Below are 20,238 nucleotides of genomic sequence, written 5' to 3'. Positions count from 1 at the left end.
ATTGTAATTTTGTTTTTAGCTCTTACAATGGCACAAAGGTCAATAAGTAGATCAGCTTCCAGGTTCAGTGCTCTTAAACACAAGGACATATTACATTATCCCACTGTTCATGATATCTTCATACAATGGTCTATTATAAACTCCTATTGTTTTAGCTTATTTTAAGCGTCACAACAATCAAAACAGTATAAAAGCAGGAAGTTTGATTTTTTCTAATCTTAAGTGGGTAGCTGAGGAATTATATTATTATAAATGGTTTTGACCTTGATTATTGTTGGTGAAAATCAGCTCGGGACAGAAATCACAATAGAAGATTGAGCTTTTAATTGTGCATGGCTGCAGCATACACACACATACAGACAGGCTTTTTTGCTTCCCATGTACAGTATTTCAATGTCTGTGAGGTGTACAGCAATAGAGGGCTTGCCAACCTAGAACCTGCAGTGATTAAAGATTGACTGATGAGAAAAGGAAGGTTACAATAAACTCTCAGATGTGCCTCCTCAAAGCCAGGTCTGTGCTTTCTGCTAGCATCGAGAGCAGAGTGCAGCTGAAGTGAATTATTTATCAGAGTCTTGAAATCTCCATCACTACATCACTACACTACCAGACAGCGCTGATACATGTTGATGCACACGCACTCTTCCATACACACACAATCACGCACAAAGGTACTCTGAACTCTGCAGCCTTCTTTAACTCCAGGGCCAAACATTCCATTTATCATCCATTAGGACCCCAGCAGACAACTGTACACCTCCTCTTTTCCGCTCTCCGGCAAGTTCCTATACCAAATAGGCTGCTGTCTGAGAGCTCTTATAATACCAACTGGTGCGACCTCATCCATTTACATGCTGCACTACAATTCCACTTGTGTTTCCGCCAAACCAGAACAGAACAGAATTTCTATTGTCACAAGTAATTAAAGCACTGAGTGTGCTGCTGCACGTTAAAGCCTCCACACGGAGCATCTGATGTGTTGTGATAATGGGGATTGTGGTGTTTTCAACAGGCTTCAAACACGGTTTCAGAGCACAGTGTACACGAGAACAGCTCTCTAATCACAGCTGCGACTCATTAGCACAGAAGCAACATGTGAATGTTTTCTCTAACCTGATGTATCATTAACTGATATTGCTTAATAATTACCAGGTGGTTTCAGTTTCATACCTTTGGCCTTCATTTTGATCAGTTATGGAAAAATTGTACGATTAGTTAATGCGGAGATATCCAAATATGGCACATTGCTGGAACAAAGAGGGAAGAAACAAAGTGAGCCAGATTACTTCACTTGTAAAAAGGCCAAGAGTTTATCCCTCACTTTTAACTGGACTACTTGCTTTATCATTATCGTTTGTTTACTGTTCCAAATACGTTTGACGATTTTTACACCCTGAAGGGTCATCTGACTGATTATGTCCCTTTAGTTCTTTTTGGCAATGTTGCTAAATTTTAAGATATCATGCAATTAACTTATTAGCATAACATATACAATTGCAATGAGAATAGGAGAATATAATGCAAGTTGTATTCATCCTTTAATGGTATTTTTTTGGGTAAATGTACGTCATTTAATGGTTTTTGTTCTTACCTTCACCAGGAAAAAGGACACTCCATATGTCATCAGAGACCTGGCGAGCTTCACATACTTCACTTTTGCCTCAATCTCTGTCATCTCTCCACAGGTATTATGTTCCTGCACAAAGAGCAGAAGTTACACCTCCACCTCGTTGATTGACGAGTGTTACATATGTGATGTATTTTATGTCACTTTGTATTTTTTCAATTTATGCCTCAACAGAAAATAAATTACTATAATTCCCAGGGGCGGCATACAGTTTTAAGCACTTTTCTTTTTTGTTGTGTACACACCTGGAATATTTTCTTCTCGGACCCTCTCTGCTTGATGTACTCTTTAGGTAGGAACTCCTTCAGGCTACGGAGATACATGACATTTTTACATGGTTACTGTTTTGAGCTACAGGCCTTTCCTTTCTGTTAACATACCTCTACTATGAGGTCATTCTTGCCCTACTGCCTACATATCAGAAAACAGTTGTAACAGCTGACATCACCCCTGAGCTTTCCACTAGAGGAAATCCCTGAAGCAACAGTCCGTACTGAAGCAGGAGATAACCACTGCGTATGCACAGCTGTGAAGTGAACATGTAAAAGTACAACACGCTGTAAAGACTTATTATGAATGTTGGAGTCGAGACATATTTTCGAGACTAAAAACGTACTCCAGGAATCCGGGCTTGTGTTTGTGCTCCACGTGGGGTCCAAACTGGATCTGGGCTTGGATGCCTGCGAACTCACAGGCTTTATCAAAGGAGACGGGGTGGGATCCATTCAATATATCATCCCTAGCCTGAAGGAGACATGAAGAGAGCGGGAGGGGGGAGGAGAGTAAGTGAGAGGCAGAACACACACATCCAGGAAAAGGATAGAACTACAAAGGCATGAACATTATCCAAAATTCACTCTACAGAGCTCGGCAATGAGCACTTTGTTGTGTGCTTTGAAGGCACTGTGGCTTCAGAGAGGATGTCTTCTAAGTGAATGACTAAGTGTATTTCTAGAGCAGGGACATCATCACTGAGATTCATCCACACAGGGGAGCCAAATAACGATTTGTTTGTGACAATACAAGCCAATCTGCTGGCTTTCAAATGTACCAGCTCCAACAATCTGTCATCGCAGCCCATTACATGTTATTAAGAAGGAAAACACATTATAGGAATGCATCAGTCTTTCACAATATCCCACCTGCATTACAGAATGGCCCTCAATATTTTGTAGGGAAATCTAATGACTGAATGTTTTTTTTCTTTCCACCGAGCCAAAGAAAAGAAAGCGTGTGCCTGTTTGCTGTTGTGACAACAATTATGTTTCATTGTTTCTCAGCCAGGCTGTCTACATTATCGTCACCAATAAGCTAGACGGAAAGGGAGAAGCCTTTGTTGACATCTTTCAAATGGTTGTCAGTGTGTGTGGTTTTCTCCAGGGGGCAGTCAGCTCTGCCTCTCTCTCTTCCACTCTGTCTTTTCTCACTCTCTCTCTCTTTCTAGTTCACTTCTGCAAAATGAATGGCTCCAAAAGCTGAGAGGCCTCGCTGCCAGTGAGCAAGGCTCCATCAGTGCTTTTAAGCATTAGCATATCAGGGCACAGCGTGGACTTGACTTATTCTTATGTCCCATTACATCAATGAAAAACTAAGCAGCAGCAGCTTACTGCTGTAATTAGGACAACAATCTCCTCGCTCACAATCAAATCCTTTCCCCAGCGCAATTCACAGTGGAGTGTATGAGCTCTTACTGAACAGAAGACGATACTCTAAAATGAGCCCCCACACATGTCATTCATTGTGCTACAAACTATTCACTCATCAGCATTATTGAGAGATGCTGAGAAAGATGAGGTGTACTTAATGACTCATTTTCATTTAAAGGTAAGTATTGCTTGATGGGTGAGGATTGTTGAAAATGGCCCCTATTATTTAGAAAAATAATTTGGGTTTCGAGAGCCTTTGTGTGGGTTTTCATTAAGTATAATATCCCTCATTTACTTAGAGACATTGAATGATCCTGGTCATTTGCAATGTAAGTATGGTTTCTGAAATAAGGTCATGCAATTAGTGGTTTCAACAAACTCATATGTGTTAGCTGGAGCACTGACAGGAACTAGGATACTGTTGGATGTAAATGTCACGGTCTGTTTATTTTTCAGTTTTATCTTTGTGTCTTGCCTAGTTTTGTTTCCTGTCTTTAGTTTCCCTCCTGTGTCTGATTATCTAATTGGGTTTCACCTCCCCTCCCCAGCTGTGTCTTGTCATGTGATTAGCCTTTTGTGTATTTCATCTCGTCTTCCCTTGTGCTCCTTTTTGGGTCGTCCTTCCCATGTTTGTCCCTGTCGGTTCTTGTCCAGACCCTAGCACTTGCTCCCCTGTCAGGAAATGTCTAGTTGTTCTCAGTTTTTTCTTTGTAATCAGCTTTTTGAAAGAAAGCTCGCTTTTTGTTAAGGATACATGATTTATTATTTTGTACTGATCGTGGGTCCACCTCACTAGCAAACGTGACAGTAAACCCTTTATCCAGGTTTATCCAGTTCCACTTTGCAATAAAAAATTACCAATATATATAATAATCTACGCCCTAAAATGAAAGTGAAAGTTTGACGGCGGTATTGCATGGAAACATTTGATCAGTTGTTGCTCTCATCTTCCATTACTGGGGATGTGATGAGGAAGCCAATATCCAGCAGAGTGGTAAATGCAGCAGTGGCCAGGCCAGGAAGCAAAGTGGGTTTCTCATAAATTACTGTCAGGTTTTCCAGAAATGAGGAACATATGATGAGCAACCTCGATACTAGTGAGTTAAGAAGTATGCGAAAATGTCAATGCTTCATACGAATGCTATGTCCTGTTTTTGTTAAGGAATTTACCATTTATAGGAAATTATTTAATATGCAAAAAACTCTGTGCTTTGAGGAAGCTGTAATGTTGGGAGGGGATGGTGTTGGTATGTGTCAGCAGAGTAATGGTGTTAATTGGCCTATACTACGCGTTTTCTTTTCGGTTTGTGTTCTTCAGGGTTCAAAACAGAGTGTTTTTTATGCTCTCAGCTTGAGTTCAGTGTGGGATTGACTCATTTGGAAATATTGACTTACTAATTGAAGAAATAGCTGGCCGCTGACCTCACTTTTTCACATTAATTAGGAACACTTACACACACTTGATCAGAATATTATTCTATGGTTGTTAACAGACAAGAGAGTGAGGATAGATCTGCAATTTCCAGTGATACAAGCACTGGTGATACAAGCACTGGTTCTAGGACATTTTAATAGAGCTGCCTGAGTGGAAGTGAAGCACAAGACATCAGATGCTGTGACACATATAGCCTGAAGCTGCAACACTGAGGTCAACCAGTCCACAGACCAGCAGAGCGCACAGTATAATGCAGCCTTTAATATAAATGCTGACATAGGGATACACTGCAGCGAGTAAATGCACACAGCGTTCGATCAGGGCGGTTGCCAATAAATCAGTGAGTGGAGGAATATTGAACAGCTCCATGACATAGACAACACAGATTTAGTCGGAGACTAATACTGAGTCATAAGATGATTTTGGTGCGGATGGCTCACTAAGCTGCAGCACTGTACCTGAACTAGTCTTGGTTCAAATCCAACCTTTGATGCTTTTTTAACTTCTATATTTCCTTCTTTTCCAATAAAGGTTAAAAATGGTTGGTGCTTAACATTTTATCACAACAGAACTGTTGATGGAAAACAAACCTGATGAAATGCTTGGAAGCAGCTACATTTATAATTTTTACAAAAGATTCTACCTCTGACCCAGCTCTGGACTATGCTGTCTCATAGTACAGTTGTATGCTTTCAGAATCAACTAAAACAAGCAAAAGTTAAAGCAAAAGAGCAGGACACACATGGTGATGCTATTGCTAGAGGTTTATCCCAGTCTTAGCACAAAAAAAATGACAGAAAGGGAGTGGCCGAGTAGTAAAGGAGATTAGTCTGTTACTGGCAGAGCTTCCATTATGCATATGTATATGTGTGTGTGTGTGTGTGTGTGTGTGTGTGTGTGTGTGTGTGTGTGTGTGTGTGTGTGTGTGTGTGTGTGTGTGTGTGTGTGGGGGGGGGGGGGTGTGTGGGTGGGAGGGTTTGAAATCATGAAAGCCTCAAATCATTAATAAACATTTGACATCACTGATTTACAGGGATGCTCTGTTAAAGAAATGCCAGCAATAATGTCATCATCTGCACCATCTGAATTCAATTACTCAGTCCGGCTGAGTTTCTGAGAATTACAGGAATTATGAATGATTAAGGGTGCCAAAGAGGAAAATTGAGGGGGTAAAAAGCTGTCTAAAAACACAACAGTGGAAGAGAAGCCTGGGTATGTTCCACTCTGCTAAAGATCCCTCTTCTGGCTCTGTTTGGCCCTTTTTAACACAGTGACAAATTAGAGCCACTGCCATGTGAAGAGTCTCAGTGATCTGCCTGTGTACAAATCTGAGTGTGTGTCATAGAGAGAGAACGAGGGAAAGATAGATGGGTGAATGCAAAAGAGAGGCAATGAGGAGGCGGTGGAAAGGGGCGGGGTTGTTATTGTGAAAGGAAATTATTGAGAGGAGAGCATGATATGCACTAAGCTGTAATGTGTGCCAGGGTAACAGGGTGGGGATGTGTGCGATTATGTCAGAATGTGTAGGAGATGGAAAGGGAGTGGAGACAGGCAAAACCTTAAGGGAAGGAAACGGATGGTAAAAAAAATAGAGGCAACAACAGGAACAGACAGATTGAATGGAGAAGAGCAGCAGGAGCAGGCAGGGAGGGTTGGATGCCTTTTATGAACATATTCAGAATCACAGCAGGGATTTAAGGGATGAAGAAAGCGCAATTTGAACGACACATTTCCTGACATGCTTAATGTATACTATAGATAGTGAGTGCTGTTTCTGGAGAGATTTTGTGTGTGAGGGGTAGCATCTTATTTGAGGTATTTATTTAAACTCATACGTTGCATCCATTTCTGTGAGTATCCCTCCCATACTCTCCCTTCATCCAATATCTGCATGTGTGTGTTTTTGGGTTCTCCACATCATGCTGTTTCCAGGAGGGGTTAATGTGCATGTAATGATGTGCGCAGTGAGACAAACCTGACTTGTGCGGTACGAACTCAGCTAAACCCCTCAGGGAACCCCCCGGTGCCAGCAGGGCTCCCTCGGTTTAAAAAGTTGTAGAACCAACACACACACTCACAGATAGAGGAATACATTATTTCAAGAAAAACACACCGCCACAGCTAGATTTCACTCCAAAAAGCCAAACCATATCTCTGCGACCAGATATATGCTGTAAACAACAGTATGTGACTCATTGCCTCTGAATCTACTGAACCTCAGGAACATCTATTATACTATTATAGATATAACCTCTTCAATCCACTGAATCACTGTTTTGTCAGCCAGTACAGACTTGCAAACTCATTGTTTAAACCCAGAGAGCCTTTGAAGTTACAGTGAGGATCATGGATTTTAAGAAAATGGACAGTTTAGTAGTTACTTTCCAAAACTGGAGCCATATTTTTGAAAGTTGAAAATAAGAAGCAAAAACCGAAGCCAACCCATTAACTAGTGCACTCATTCATGTATGAAGAGAGTTAATCTTACCAAAACACAAAGAACAATAAAATGTTGTTGCAAATATATTCCAGCAACAATTAAACATCTGGCCTTCCTGAGGTTTCAGCCCAATAACAAGCAATACAAACAGCAGTGGCGCTGAAAACTACATGTACGCATGGAGGAGAGAGAGGCTAGAGTAAAACTGTAATATTAAATGGATCAATCGAGCATCAGTAAAGTGAAAAGGGTCGCTTGTGTGGCAAATCCACAGATTGTTCCTACAACATAGCTATTGAGCCTAATTACACTGTGCAGTGACTTCTGAAAGATGTTGTAAAAAAACTACCGCAACAGCAAAAATATGGGTGTGCAGTAGGTCATCCTCTGAAACGTCTGTTTTCTTGCTTCACCAGCATAAAAGGTAGGTTGTTTACCTGAACATAGAGCAGGTTCAGCTGCACAGGGTCCCTGGAGTCCACATTCTGGTCTGAATAGAAGAACTTACGCCTGAGCAGCAGAGTCTCACTCTCCTCCACCCCCTGCTCTCTGAACGTCCTGCTGTGGTCCAGCCAGTTCACTGCCCAATCAATACACACACTCTGTTAACACAGGCGCTGAAATAAACAGACATTCACTTATAAATATGTTTCTAGAAGAAGATACTGATGGGGAAATTAATCAGGCAGTTCTCAAATATATGACTGATCAGCTTGGACAGAGAATTAAACAAATGAATCACATATTGGCCAGCATCCTTTTTTTTTCAGGGAAATGCTAGTTTTAAGCCAAAATTAAATGTGATTTATATAGTCGTATGTTTCAGGCTATAACGTCCTCTTGGCAAGAGATAACAGTTGTAATTAAATGAAATTTGTCCACACAATAAATTAAACTTGAGTAACAAAGCACTTGTCCTGAGGATGGAGTCAGATTTATGAATGTGAAAATAAGTAACTGGTGTAAATGTCTTCATGATACCAGCGATACTTCCGGAGGCTTTTTTCCCCGAGTTCACACTCACAGTCATCATCCGTGTGAAGTTTGGCTTTGAGCTTTTCCATCTTCCTCTCATCTCGTAGCAGCAGTGTTCGGTCTTTCTTCAGTGTCCCCATTCCATCCTCCTTCTTGTCCTCTGTCAACTCTTGAATGAGGGAGTACTCCTCATAGTTCGTGATTCCTGAAAAGAGTGAAAGTTAGCCAAGGGATTCTCAGAGGAGGAGATGCCTTGAACCGGCATGATAAGCAGTGCTGTGATAGAGAACGCGCCTCTGCAATTCTCTTGCACTCTTTTTTTGTATCTATTTCTCTCTGCTTTGAAACAGAAGTGAAGGGAAGCTGGTACTGATCCAGCAAACTAAAATGGAAGCCGGGGAGGAGAATAAGCCAAGCAGAAAGACCTGCTCTAAACAAACATTTTCCAATAAAGCTATCTGCCAGGCACACATCCCTCTCCTCCTCACCCAATTGAGCTTGATGGCAGGCCATTATAATTGAAATATACAGCTTAGGGAACACCTCTGTGACAGGCAAGTATGCCACGGTCCTTTGCCTTAGGAAGAACAATACAGCATTTAATAGAAACATGTTTTTTTAAGCGTGATGCATCATGCCCATTGTGCTCTGAACAAAATGTGATTAGGAATTTATCAAGCATACATGAATGCTTCAAAGTACTGAACAAATGCTGCTGCTTAAATATGAATTCAATGGTATCTAATAAGACAGTATGAAGTCAAGTGGCATGACTTGGACTAAAAATAAAATTGAGGATGAATAATTCAAGCCTTGGACGATGGCTGGACAAGATTCTTATTAGCAGTACTTGGAGACACTTACCTATCCTGCTGCATATGGTGACAAGCAGCTCCCCCACTGTTTTTGAGTCGTCCACCATGATGGTTTTAACTGCGCCGTCAAGCATTTTGATCTTTTGCGGCCTTTGTTTCTTCTTATACTCCAAAACATCCTGAGAAAATAGGAGAGGAAGAAAAATGACATCGACAGCCCCTCTGATCATGCTCGGCAGTAAACACCAGTCGCTCCCAGACAGCAGGGAAGTATGAATATCTAAGGTCCAGAAACGGTAAATCACATGAAGAGATGATAAGTGAAACTGATGGTTCTCCACCCCAAACTATATGACTTAATCTTACTCCGTTTCGCAGCATGTAGTAATCCAGGGTTCTTCCAGACTCGAGCCAGATTCCTTTCCTGGGATCATCGTCAGACAAGAAAAGGCCATAATCTGACGCTGAAACACAAAGTGAAACACAGCATGAAAATGTAAATGCCTATAGATTTAGTTTATGTAAATTACATTTCCTCAGTCATCCACCAACCTTGGCCTGTCTGTGCCTCTGGGACTCTCTCTCTGATGATCCTGCAGGCGTCATACACAGGCGTGGACGGCTCAAACTGCATCGTCTTCACCACATTGCACTGGCGCACACAGATCTTTAGTGACAAAGCCACCATCTTGGAAGGTAGTATAATGGCCTCACCGACCTACACACCTGGAAAAAACAGAAGTAGACATTAAGTAAAGGTGGAGTGTGTAAAGTCATAGTGCTGGTTCAAATCCAAAATAGATGGCATGTGTATTTAACACACCACAATTAAAATGTTCTAGAAGATAATCCTGCAGAAGACTGTGAAGACAAAGTCTCAGATGGCAAATGCAACACCAGAAAGAACAAAACAAACCATCACAATTATCTCCTCTGAGACATTTTTAGCTGTTGAATTAAAAGTGTGATATGCTGTACACCTGCCTCAGCAGCTCCTCATTCTTCCCCATCATGCTGCTGATAGTAAACGGTTAAGTGCATCCAGAGCTTCTGCATGATTGCTGTGTGTGTAGAATTATCTGAACCAAGGCAAGCGACATAACCTTTCAGCAGAAAAAAGGAAATGAGTGCAAATCTCTCTAATCGTCAGCAATAACAGGAGCCGAGTCAAAACACAAAAAATGTCATTCCACCCTACATCATTATTCGCTCTGCTCCTGGCTCGCACTTTTTCCCAGAAGCAGATTTACTGTGTGACAAATCAGTGGGTTGTCACATACTGCAATTAGGATGAGTCAATTCAGTTATTCTGAGACTCATAAGCGCAAAAAAGGAAATAGACCGATACTGCAGAGTGTTCGTCCTCTTCCTTGACCTTAGTATGGGGAGGGATGGAAATAATAAATAAGGCCATCTATACTTGAAAGGCTCTCTGCCTCATTCTTAATCACATAGAAACATCTAGTTATTACATTTTGGTGAACAAAAATATGCAGGCCTATTTCCTCTGGAGAAGTATATCAGCATACATGTAGCTACAACAAATGTACAATATTCTCAGGCTAGAAACAAATAATATTTTCTTTATCAATAAATCTGTTCGCTGTGTGTCCATTAATTGATCAATTGTTTGGTCCATATAACATCAGAATTTGGTGAAAAAAAATGCCCAAAATGACAAAAATCAAGTTGGTCTATTTAAATAAGATAAGATGGAGCTTTATTTATGCCCATGGGAGAATTACAAGATAATCAATAGAGTTAACGTGAATATTAGGACAGTACAGATTCACACAAGGTAAAATAATAAAAAAACAATAATAATAATAATACAAATATACATGTTATATTAACTGTTTAAACAAGACATCACAACATGGTATAACTAAACAGTTATCCCTGAAATGATTTATTTTATACTTATAAAAATATACTTTAAATTAATCATTTATCAACATAATTGCAGATAATTTTTCTAACTACTTATTTACTTAATTATTTTAGCTTAACTGTATTCCCAATTATACTTGGACACCAGGAGAATTTTCTCTTTTTGAAAATTGTAAAATCTTCAGAATGACACGATTCAGACCTCAGCTGAAACAGTTTTGGTTCTCAGGCGTCCACAGGCCTCTCTAGAGCCAAAGCAGAGAACGTCTTCAAAGTAAACTTTCTATAATGATGGAGTTGTGAAAGAGCCCACCTGGTTCTATCGTGGCCATGGGTTCCTCTCCAATAGCCCCTCTCCCTCCCAGAGATTTTCTTCATACAAAGTAGGAAAGACAACACAAGGATGAAAGGGTAATGGCGCCACATGAGCTCTCCTCTTTACAGGCTGGCAGAGAAGTCCCACCAAGTTTTTGTCATCAGGCTTTTCCATAAATACTTTCTTCTAGACAGGAAGCTTCAGAACCCAGACTGACAACATGACAGGCAACATGGACACATGAGCGCTCAAAATGTAGACTCACACATAACAACACCCACACACCGAAAATATAGATGGTGCAAATAGATTATTTTCTAAATGTTGTGACGTTTTGACAGATTCTTTTTGTAGGTCCATAACCTCAAAAAGCCAACGTTGCCTCTGACGACGGGTATTTGCTGATGATTACTGTCGGTCTAATGCTGAAGCAACAGTCACTTCAGTATCTGTTGTGAGTAGCATCAGTCACTTCAGAGAGTAAGCACTGCAGAAACCACATGATGAAACCCATGAGGATAATGATAATCCCTGAGCTTACAGTAGTGTGAGAGCACATTTTTCACTACGATTTTTGAGCAAACACTCCGAAGCAGCCAGCTCCTCATTAGCTTGGATTTTAAGCATGGCTGGATCCACGTCTGAGAGAGGAGCAGAGAGCCACAACTCACTAATGCGAATATTTGTTGAGTGTTATCGATGTAATCACGTTTTCTAGGTAATCTCACTTTGACAATCACTAGTCCATCAGAAAATAGTCCTGCTTTGAATTATATGCCAATACTCTAAATATTAAGACATCAAAATGCATGGACAATTCAATAGAGAGCAGTGAGCGCAGGAGCCATCTGGAGAGGATACAGCTCTAATGATTGAATGTATTACCAGCAGTGGCACAGAGCCCGATCCCTGCACCTAACACAACACAACACAACAACCTAGGAGGTTACTTAAACAGTGCCGGTCCAGGACTGAGCTGTTTGTTTGGACCAGCTTCAAAATACTTACACTACAACAACACATTTGAAGCAGAATGACCCATGAGAACATACCAGGGTGTGCATGAGAATGAATAACATTCCTCCAAGGACACCAACCATACAAACAGTGCAGGGGTGCATCAGTGTTCTGATTTTTAGGGAAATTCATGTGTGTATCTCATTCTGTAATGTAGGACATGCTGAGTTCAACAAAAGACAACATCAATTGTTCTTCTGAAAGAGTTTTGCCTGGGCTTCTTGGAGATGACTTCAAACAGGGAAGCCTACAAGATGTTTACAGATGGTTTGAACACGTTGCTGCAAAACATTGTCCACTGCAATTTACAATAGAGAACGGGCGGTCCAAACCAGTTCATGCTTTATATTTTGTGAAATGCAAGATTGTGATCCATGAAGTATCAGTCTAACTACTTGACATTGTGCTCTAAGTTATTTCTTATTCATTAATGCAGGAATTACCTGTAAAATATTGAGAAAAAACACAGAACGCAACTTGAGTTAAAGGCTAATTTTCCAATTCATTGTTGTATTTTTGCGTTTTTAGTTACACCATGTTTACATGCTTTATGGTTCATAAAACATTTATTTTTAACCTGTATTCACTCTCTCTCTAAAACGCTCTGTTTAAGCGCCTGTCCCTTAAAAGCCCTTGTCACAAAAAAGGCACAGTCTGCTCTAATTGGCTTGCAAGAAAAATATGGTGCAGGTAAAGTTGTTGTTCGATACTCAGATGGGGGGGTGGTCTACACTTATGATCCTCCATGCGACAAAGGTAGGGGACCACCTCTGCATGGCTTGTTGAATCCAAAATTGTTTTAATCAGGCAGCCCACCAAAATCTCATGTGGTCTTAAATCATAGTTTGAGGGTTGGTAGGCACTCCAGATAACTATATGTACTGTATGTGGCCTAGCACTGAGAAAAGTGAGATTTTCATAATTTGCCCCCTTTAAATTACAATTGAAAATAACACATTCATAAAGCACATAATTGTGCATTCTTAAAGCACCAAAACTAAACCATCCCCCCACATTACTACAGGACTTTCAAGGTCAGCCATTGAAACTGAGATCAGATGAGGAACAGTAATGATTTTCTGGTAAACAAGGCCATGCAAAGTATTTCTGCTCCAGCACCATTTGTGAGAGGAAAAAGAAATAGAGATGCAGATGAAAATGTATTCTGTCTTAATTACAACAAAAAAAATCATAGATTTGTATGTTGACTAAAGCAAGCACAGTTATTGTGAAGGATGCCAATTAGATTTTAACAAACTGGGATGCAGTTAAAAGTAATCCCAAAGCTTAAATAAAAAAGGAATGGCCCCGGAAAAAAGAAAGAGGCAGGAAAAAAGTGTGGCTGCTTTGTTCACTTCCCTCACAAATACACTGAATTGGCATTTACTACACCATATCTCCATCCCTGTGGACTGTTTATTATTGTTTTAATTAAGTATGTAGTATGTCAATGGCTTCAATGGAGGGCTGAGAGTAATTCTGACCTCAGCAGTTCTCAGGACTGTCGAGAACAGCGGGATTAGAGCATGTGTGCTTTGATAAAATGCAAAATGGCTAAACTGCTCCACACCTTTTCCCTCTCCTCTCGACACTCTGAGCACAACATCAGCCTTTTATCCCTGTCGGATTGAAAGCAAGGTCAGTTTCCTGAAAGATCATAGTATGTCTCTTGAGACTTTTACGTTTTACTGGAACAAAGGCGGAGGGGGGGGGCAACAGCAAACAACGGTTGTTGTTTTGAGCCTCTGTGTATTCAAATCCAATATTCCTGGCCAGCTCCACCATGAAGACACGTGGGAAGGTCAGGCGTGTTATTTCCACAGGATATTAAAACTGTTTTTAAATGAATTGACTGCAGCTTTTTAAACGTTTCCTACTGATTTTCTTTGGTGGATTAGAGCCCTAGCAATGCACAAGAGGCATGCATTAATCAATCAGCATTTATACACCTTTATTGTAACTGTGAAAAAAGTAGTTGACTCAACAAATGATTATACATGTATTTAAAAACCCAGGGCTGCAATCTGAATAGAAACCTGGGGCCACAGAGACATCGCTCACCTTCACCACATTAATAACATAAGAAGAATTTGATTATGGTATACTGAAAAGTCAAATATTTGTTTACTGCCGAAAGAAAGGAGCAGGTCTATCATTTTCTTCAGATAGCAGATGCAAAAACTGTATGATTACAAAATATATTGCTACCTAATGCTCTTTACAATATACTTATATTGATTACCCAACATAAGCTTGTAGTGTTTTATTTAAACAAGAAAACATTTCTGCTGCTTTTGCAGTATACTGAAAGCAGAAAGAATAGTATTTAAAGTATAGTTATCACAATATTCAACAGCCACTGCCATTTATCACACATTTCCCTCATGTCGTGGAATCCTAACCCTGTGTTATATTTGCAAATGTCTACTTTCTTATGCCCTGCCGAGACAATATATCCTTTTCTTTATCAAGATGTCCTTGTGTTCATTTCCTTGCAAGGAACAGCCATTGAAACTGGAGCCTACCTGACTGCAATTCAAATAATTAATAAGTCAAAGGCTTTCACCTCCATCCTTATCACTTCCTCCATACGTCTCATAAATGAATTAATCATTGCTTGAGCATAACACAGCAATCACTGGACAAAATTATGAAGCAGAACTGACCCTAGCTATTTAAAGTTCACCAGGATTATTATGAACAAACTGTCAGATTATTAGTGGCGTGTTTGGTATTATTTTAATATCTATAGCATTACTGAGGCAGTGGTTGTCGATCCAGATAAAAAAAAGGCATCAAACCCAAACTCTAATTTTAGAGCCACTCACAATTACACTGACTTGTATTCTTCAATTCCATTTGAAATTGAACCTTGTCGCTATGACCCGCCCTCTGGAGTGCAAAGCTCCGCTCCTGGGCGACATACTCTGCAGTAATGCAATTTGAGGGTATGGATGCTGACAGAAATTATGAATCTTGCCCTTTTCGCGGGGAGGGAGAGAGCAGCTCCTGTTACACTAAAAATATCCTGTGAAGCAGAGCGTCCTCCAGCAGCACTGTGTCAAACGGATCCAGAGCAGAAGCACTGCAAAACATGTTACAGTTTTTTCTTAATCGTTCAGGACAGTAGCATTCACTAATACCTAAACTTAGAATACATGGCAGCAAATAAAAACGAAACTCTATAAATGATTGAATTGTAAGTCTTGAAGATTAGATAACATATCCTTCAGTACATTGAGAAATTATAAGAGATGGTATCGAATGCGCAACACACAGAGTTATCCAATATCACTCATCCCTCATTTAGAGATGTGAAGAATGAGCTGGCTAACAGATGGAGACAGAAACAGCTACTGGAGGAGGAAGGCTCCACCCATCAGTCCCTTAGTGGGAGTGGTTACTGGGGGCTCCGACAGATGTTACCCAAACATTTTTTTTTACTCCAGACACTGATGGATGCAGATCAGCCCAAAACAACAAAGGACTCAGCCCACGATGATTTCATTATCATTATCAGCCCCATTTTAACCATACATCTCTTAAAGAGCATTTACAGCATGCAGACTCTGGTCCACTAGCCTGCATCTGTTTTTTGACATTACTATGTCAGACAAAGTGATCTAGTGCTCTGGAAGAGGAAACATGTTGCAGTCAATAGTTGAATGTTTTGTAATTCACAACATTTTTTGAATCAAATGAATTGTAACAGTATGATACAGTTTTGAAACATTTCAATGGAAAACAAATATTCACAGTTTAGGTAAAGTGTACTGTGGATCACAGAAATACATTTTCTTTAATTAGTCCTTGAGAATTTCTTCAAATATGCATGAAGGAAGTATGTAATGTAATGGCTGTATTAAAGACCAGTATGGTAATAACATATTGAATAGGTGCGTATTGCCTAAACAATTAAATTCCATAGGATTGCGTATTAAACAATGTTCACTGCATATCATAACGGCTGGTTTAATCTTAACTACGCTAGTACTTTGAATTTAGAAGTCATATACTCCCCATAATTACATCCAGAACATCATTTCCTACCAGCGAAAATGAGTTCTATTTTTTGTTAAATAATCTATAATACATCATATTTAGTTCTGTATACACAGTATGCACTTACCAAGCCTAGAGTGCAAGGCATCTTCACGTTTGTCAAATGAAATAACGTATATCAGTGTTCACACTGTCACATAAACTTGAACCACAACAGCTGATATCCGCAAAACACATTTTTCAGCCCATTTGCCTCTTGGGTTGGTGACCACAGAAAAATGACAGTCAGTTTTCACATCAACTGCAAAGCATAAACTCTGTGGCTTTAGCTACATGCAGTGCATTTGAACATTATGGGGTGATTAACCATAACTGATGTTGCAGGGACCTGAATCACCAGCATGGGCATGTGATTGACTGCAAGCAGAATGAGTTGACCTTCACCATGTCTTTGTAAAAAATAAAGGACAGCTTCACTTAAACCATCTTTCATAGGGACCGCTGGAGTGATGAAGTGTTTAGGCACCTGTCACTGGATATGGTTTATTCAGAATTTTTCTTTCTCCTCTCAGATGCTTTTTAGTACCTATAGATATGCATGTTGTTTGCCTGTCATGGTTAAATGGTTTGTAATCAGCAGAGTGTAATCAGCACCTTTATACCTCTGAATCACACCAATCACAGGAGGCGTACGATAAAGCGTGGTGGCCGCACATTCTGCTGTATCTAATGAGGTGATGACACTATGCGTGTAAGGACATTTTGATTTGTATGGCTTGTATTTTTGTTCACGAATTATCCTTAAATCCTCCTATCTTCTAAGTGATTATGCATCTGTTTGCTTTCTTGACATTTCTAAAGATTCCATGAATAATCATGAACAATTTTTTTTATTTGGCATCACAACTTCCTCATGGACCCTTGATCTACAGCACATTTCCATTTTGGATTGGTGATACAGTACACAATCCAACGAGACAAATATTTCAGTACATCATACCAAATCAAACACCTTCTATCTATTAGATTCTCTGAGCCATGTCATTCAAACCAATAGGGAGACTTATAATAGGCCTTCTGTTTCTCCCTCTACAAAACATGATCGGACTATTTGCTAGCAATACATTATGACATAATTGAAATTCAAATGTAGACAAACAGACACATGGAGATTAAGGAGTATCAAGAACAGACTCTGAATAAGTGACAGTAATTAGTGTCAGAATACAATTTGTAAGAACAAGGCAGACCAGGCTTATGAAACCATTGCATCATAATTACGAAAGGTCACAATTAAGATGCTAACCTCGCTCTGAATATCTCAACGTCGATCTGTCTTCCTGCGCCATTTCACAAAATCAAACCGATGCAGCCTCTCCACGAGGAACATAGCTGCGAGCTTTCTGCCACACTCAATTTTCTCACACGAAACATGAGAGATGATCACAATCTTATAGGAACTGTATAACAAATCATGTTGTCAATGATTTAGTTTTTAAATTAAATAAGGGCACATTTGATAATACAAAGACTATCTCCAATTTTGGATGCTTCAGTAAGATATTTGTTTCGGTCTTTAGTCTTGGCCCTCACTTCAAGCCTCTATGAGTAAGCTAAAGGTTTAGAGTCACGGAAAAAGGGGAGTTTGCGTGGATAACACATGTATACAAACTACACAGACTTTATTGATTTAGATATTCATAAACAGATTGTCCAGTGCGCTGTGAGTATAAGACAACACACCTCTGACTCCCACAATCAGTATATTCTGCCTGAATTGTCATGTCCTGTAAATCAGAAGACTCCAATCTCCGGTGTGCTGCTTCCCGAGCACTGAGGCTCTCTCTCATACTCCAGGAGCTGACTACCACTTGCATGCTGATTACAGTATCAAGAGCAGCGGTAGGGAACACACACTGGCTACTCTCCAAAGTGTGATGCACAGAGGGACTCTGTCAGCATTTTATATTCTCTGGTGTGAGAAGAAACCTCACACACAAAGATGGAGATTCACTGTTCTACGTAGCTCTTTAAACAAAACAAAACATTTATCCAAGAACACCATGCAGCAAGAAGACGTATCAGTTTAATCAAGAGGTGCAATTTCCACAACTTTGTCCTGCACAATGTCTTGTGTTATTCATCTTTCTCTGAGTAAGCTTAGTGGAGCACAAGACTAACCAACATGGTAATGTATAACCACATAAAAGGGGCTTTTTAACAATAAAATCCTGTGTTGATAGTGAGTGAAACCACTGTGTTGCATGAGACCAGGTTCAGGGAGAGGCCGTGTTGTTGACCCATTGTTTCCAGATCAGAAACTCTGCCCACAGTTACCATGGCTGCTGCTGTGCCCACCTTTTCCTGGACATATAAGGCTGGACAGCAGCAGCAGCAGCAGCCACTTCCACTTTGCCCTCAGGTCTGCAGCTGCAACTGTGTCCAGGGTCATTTGGATGTAAGGTACACTCTGCACTGTTTTTTAGGACTTAGGTTTTTAAATGTCATGCAGACAAGGTCAAAGAAAGAGCTCTGACAATGTTAAAAACGGCTTTATCTTTGAACATGACTGTACAATGCTACAATCACACAGAAGGCCCCTTCAGCTATTATGTGACAGTACAGGGAGATGTTCAGCAGAAAAAGAGATTGAGGGAGTTGACTTTGATTCACTTTGATAGGGTGTGTCGGAAAAATGAAACTATCTTTATGTGAAAGTGTCACTTCAGTTTAACTGCTATGGTGAAGGTTCTACAAAGAAACATAATGTCACATGTTTGTGTGGTGAGCTAGGAGAATGAAAAACTGTCTGTGATTTTGTCAATCAGCACATTGAACCCCACTGTGTAATGAAGACGACGTATTTTTACAAAGAGGCAGACACAGAATGAAAACGCAAGAAACTTTTTTCCTTCACATAACTAACAAAACAGCTTTCTATGAAGAATGATTACCAAACATTTACAGAAAAAGCTGTTCAAGTTGAAAGCAAACTGTGAGGCCAAAGCAAACGAGGAAGCCCATTACTCAGTTAGCTTGGGAGTACATTCCAAGCGCAGTATCATTGTGTGACTCCTTGCAGCTTTGTTTTTCTCTCAGCAAAGTCTAAATGCACTGGAGAGTAAAACGTTTAAATTGGCTGGAGAAGGTGTATACAACAACTTTTCCTCAGACAAATATTCAAGAAGTTCTTCAAGCGAAGGCCGTGCACAGGAGGCCGGTGAACAAATTGGAAATCTTTTCTGAAGAATGTTTCAAAGACATACTTATTTTTAACAAGATTTTTCTTTTCTCTTCTACTAAAACAATCAGCCAGTGGGGAGAAGTGCTATATACATCGAATGCATTTCACATTTGTGCTCGACTATCAATCATAGGTACATCAATTTAATAAAGAGCAGGTTTCATGAATGTAATGCTTGAAATATAAATAAATGGGAGCAAACTTGCATTTCCAAACGTTGAAAAAATATATAGTATGAATATACACCTACATTTGTATTACTGATATCATAGTATGGTCAGAAAAATGCACAAGATATTATTTTTTGCAATCACAAAAATATCGTTTTAAGAAAGCAAGAAAAAGGCTCTTGTAATCAGCTACTTCCGAACCCTGGGATCTGGGAAGTGAAATATATAATACAGCACCAAGAGAGATAAATATTGTTTAAACAGGGACACAAAACCCTCCCCCTTTTCCACCCCTAAACTACACCCAAGTGTTCTTCATTACTAGAAACAAACATCTCTGGCTTGAATCTGCATCATAAACATCTGGTCAACTAACCCACCCACACACCCACACTCAGCATGGATGTCCCTATTGTGCAACAGGGTGAACTAAAGAGAAAAACACTGACTACTTCAAATTCTTCCTGCGCTTGCTTCCAGCTCTGAGTGGAGGGGACGCCGGGGAAACACAGCGCTGAACCTCTGGACACATCTTGCAGCTGGACCCACACTGAGCTAAAGGAGCCACACGATACTGAGTGCAGCATGTAAGGGATGCTGCCACGATTAGTTAAGGACTCACAGGCTCACTATTTCATGCTCCACATCTGCTGGTTACCAT

General features: G+C 40.1%; 1 protein-coding gene across 2 annotated transcripts in view; it reads right to left on the bottom strand.

Annotated features, from left to right (window-relative positions):
* Nucleotides 1-20,238, bottom strand: part of tln2b (talin 2b) — a 75,448-nt gene that overhangs the window by 38,173 nt on the left and 17,037 nt on the right. For both annotated transcript variants that reach the window (XR_010168376.1, XM_063912731.1), the window contains exons 2-9: nucleotides 9,491-9,664; nucleotides 9,305-9,402; nucleotides 8,988-9,117; nucleotides 8,173-8,328; nucleotides 7,586-7,728; nucleotides 2,244-2,371; nucleotides 1,873-1,936; nucleotides 1,592-1,696 (exon numbers count right to left, since the gene is read on the bottom strand). Coding sequence is in view for 1 of the 2 variants with exons in the window: in XM_063912731.1 (XP_063768801.1) it covers nucleotides 1,592-1,696; nucleotides 1,873-1,936; nucleotides 2,244-2,371; nucleotides 7,586-7,728; nucleotides 8,173-8,328; nucleotides 8,988-9,117; nucleotides 9,305-9,402; nucleotides 9,491-9,626 (960 nt within the window). In the remaining variant the exon portion in view is untranslated. The remainder of the gene's footprint in view (nucleotides 1-1,591; nucleotides 1,697-1,872; nucleotides 1,937-2,243; nucleotides 2,372-7,585; nucleotides 7,729-8,172; nucleotides 8,329-8,987; nucleotides 9,118-9,304; nucleotides 9,403-9,490; nucleotides 9,665-20,238) is intronic.

The sequence above is a fragment of the Eleginops maclovinus genome, chromosome 2 (genome assembly GCF_036324505.1).
Source record: "Eleginops maclovinus isolate JMC-PN-2008 ecotype Puerto Natales chromosome 2, JC_Emac_rtc_rv5, whole genome shotgun sequence".
NCBI classification, from domain to species: Eukaryota; Metazoa; Chordata; class Actinopteri; order Perciformes; family Eleginopidae; genus Eleginops; species Eleginops maclovinus.
This window is presented reverse-complemented; position numbering and strand designations above follow the sequence as displayed.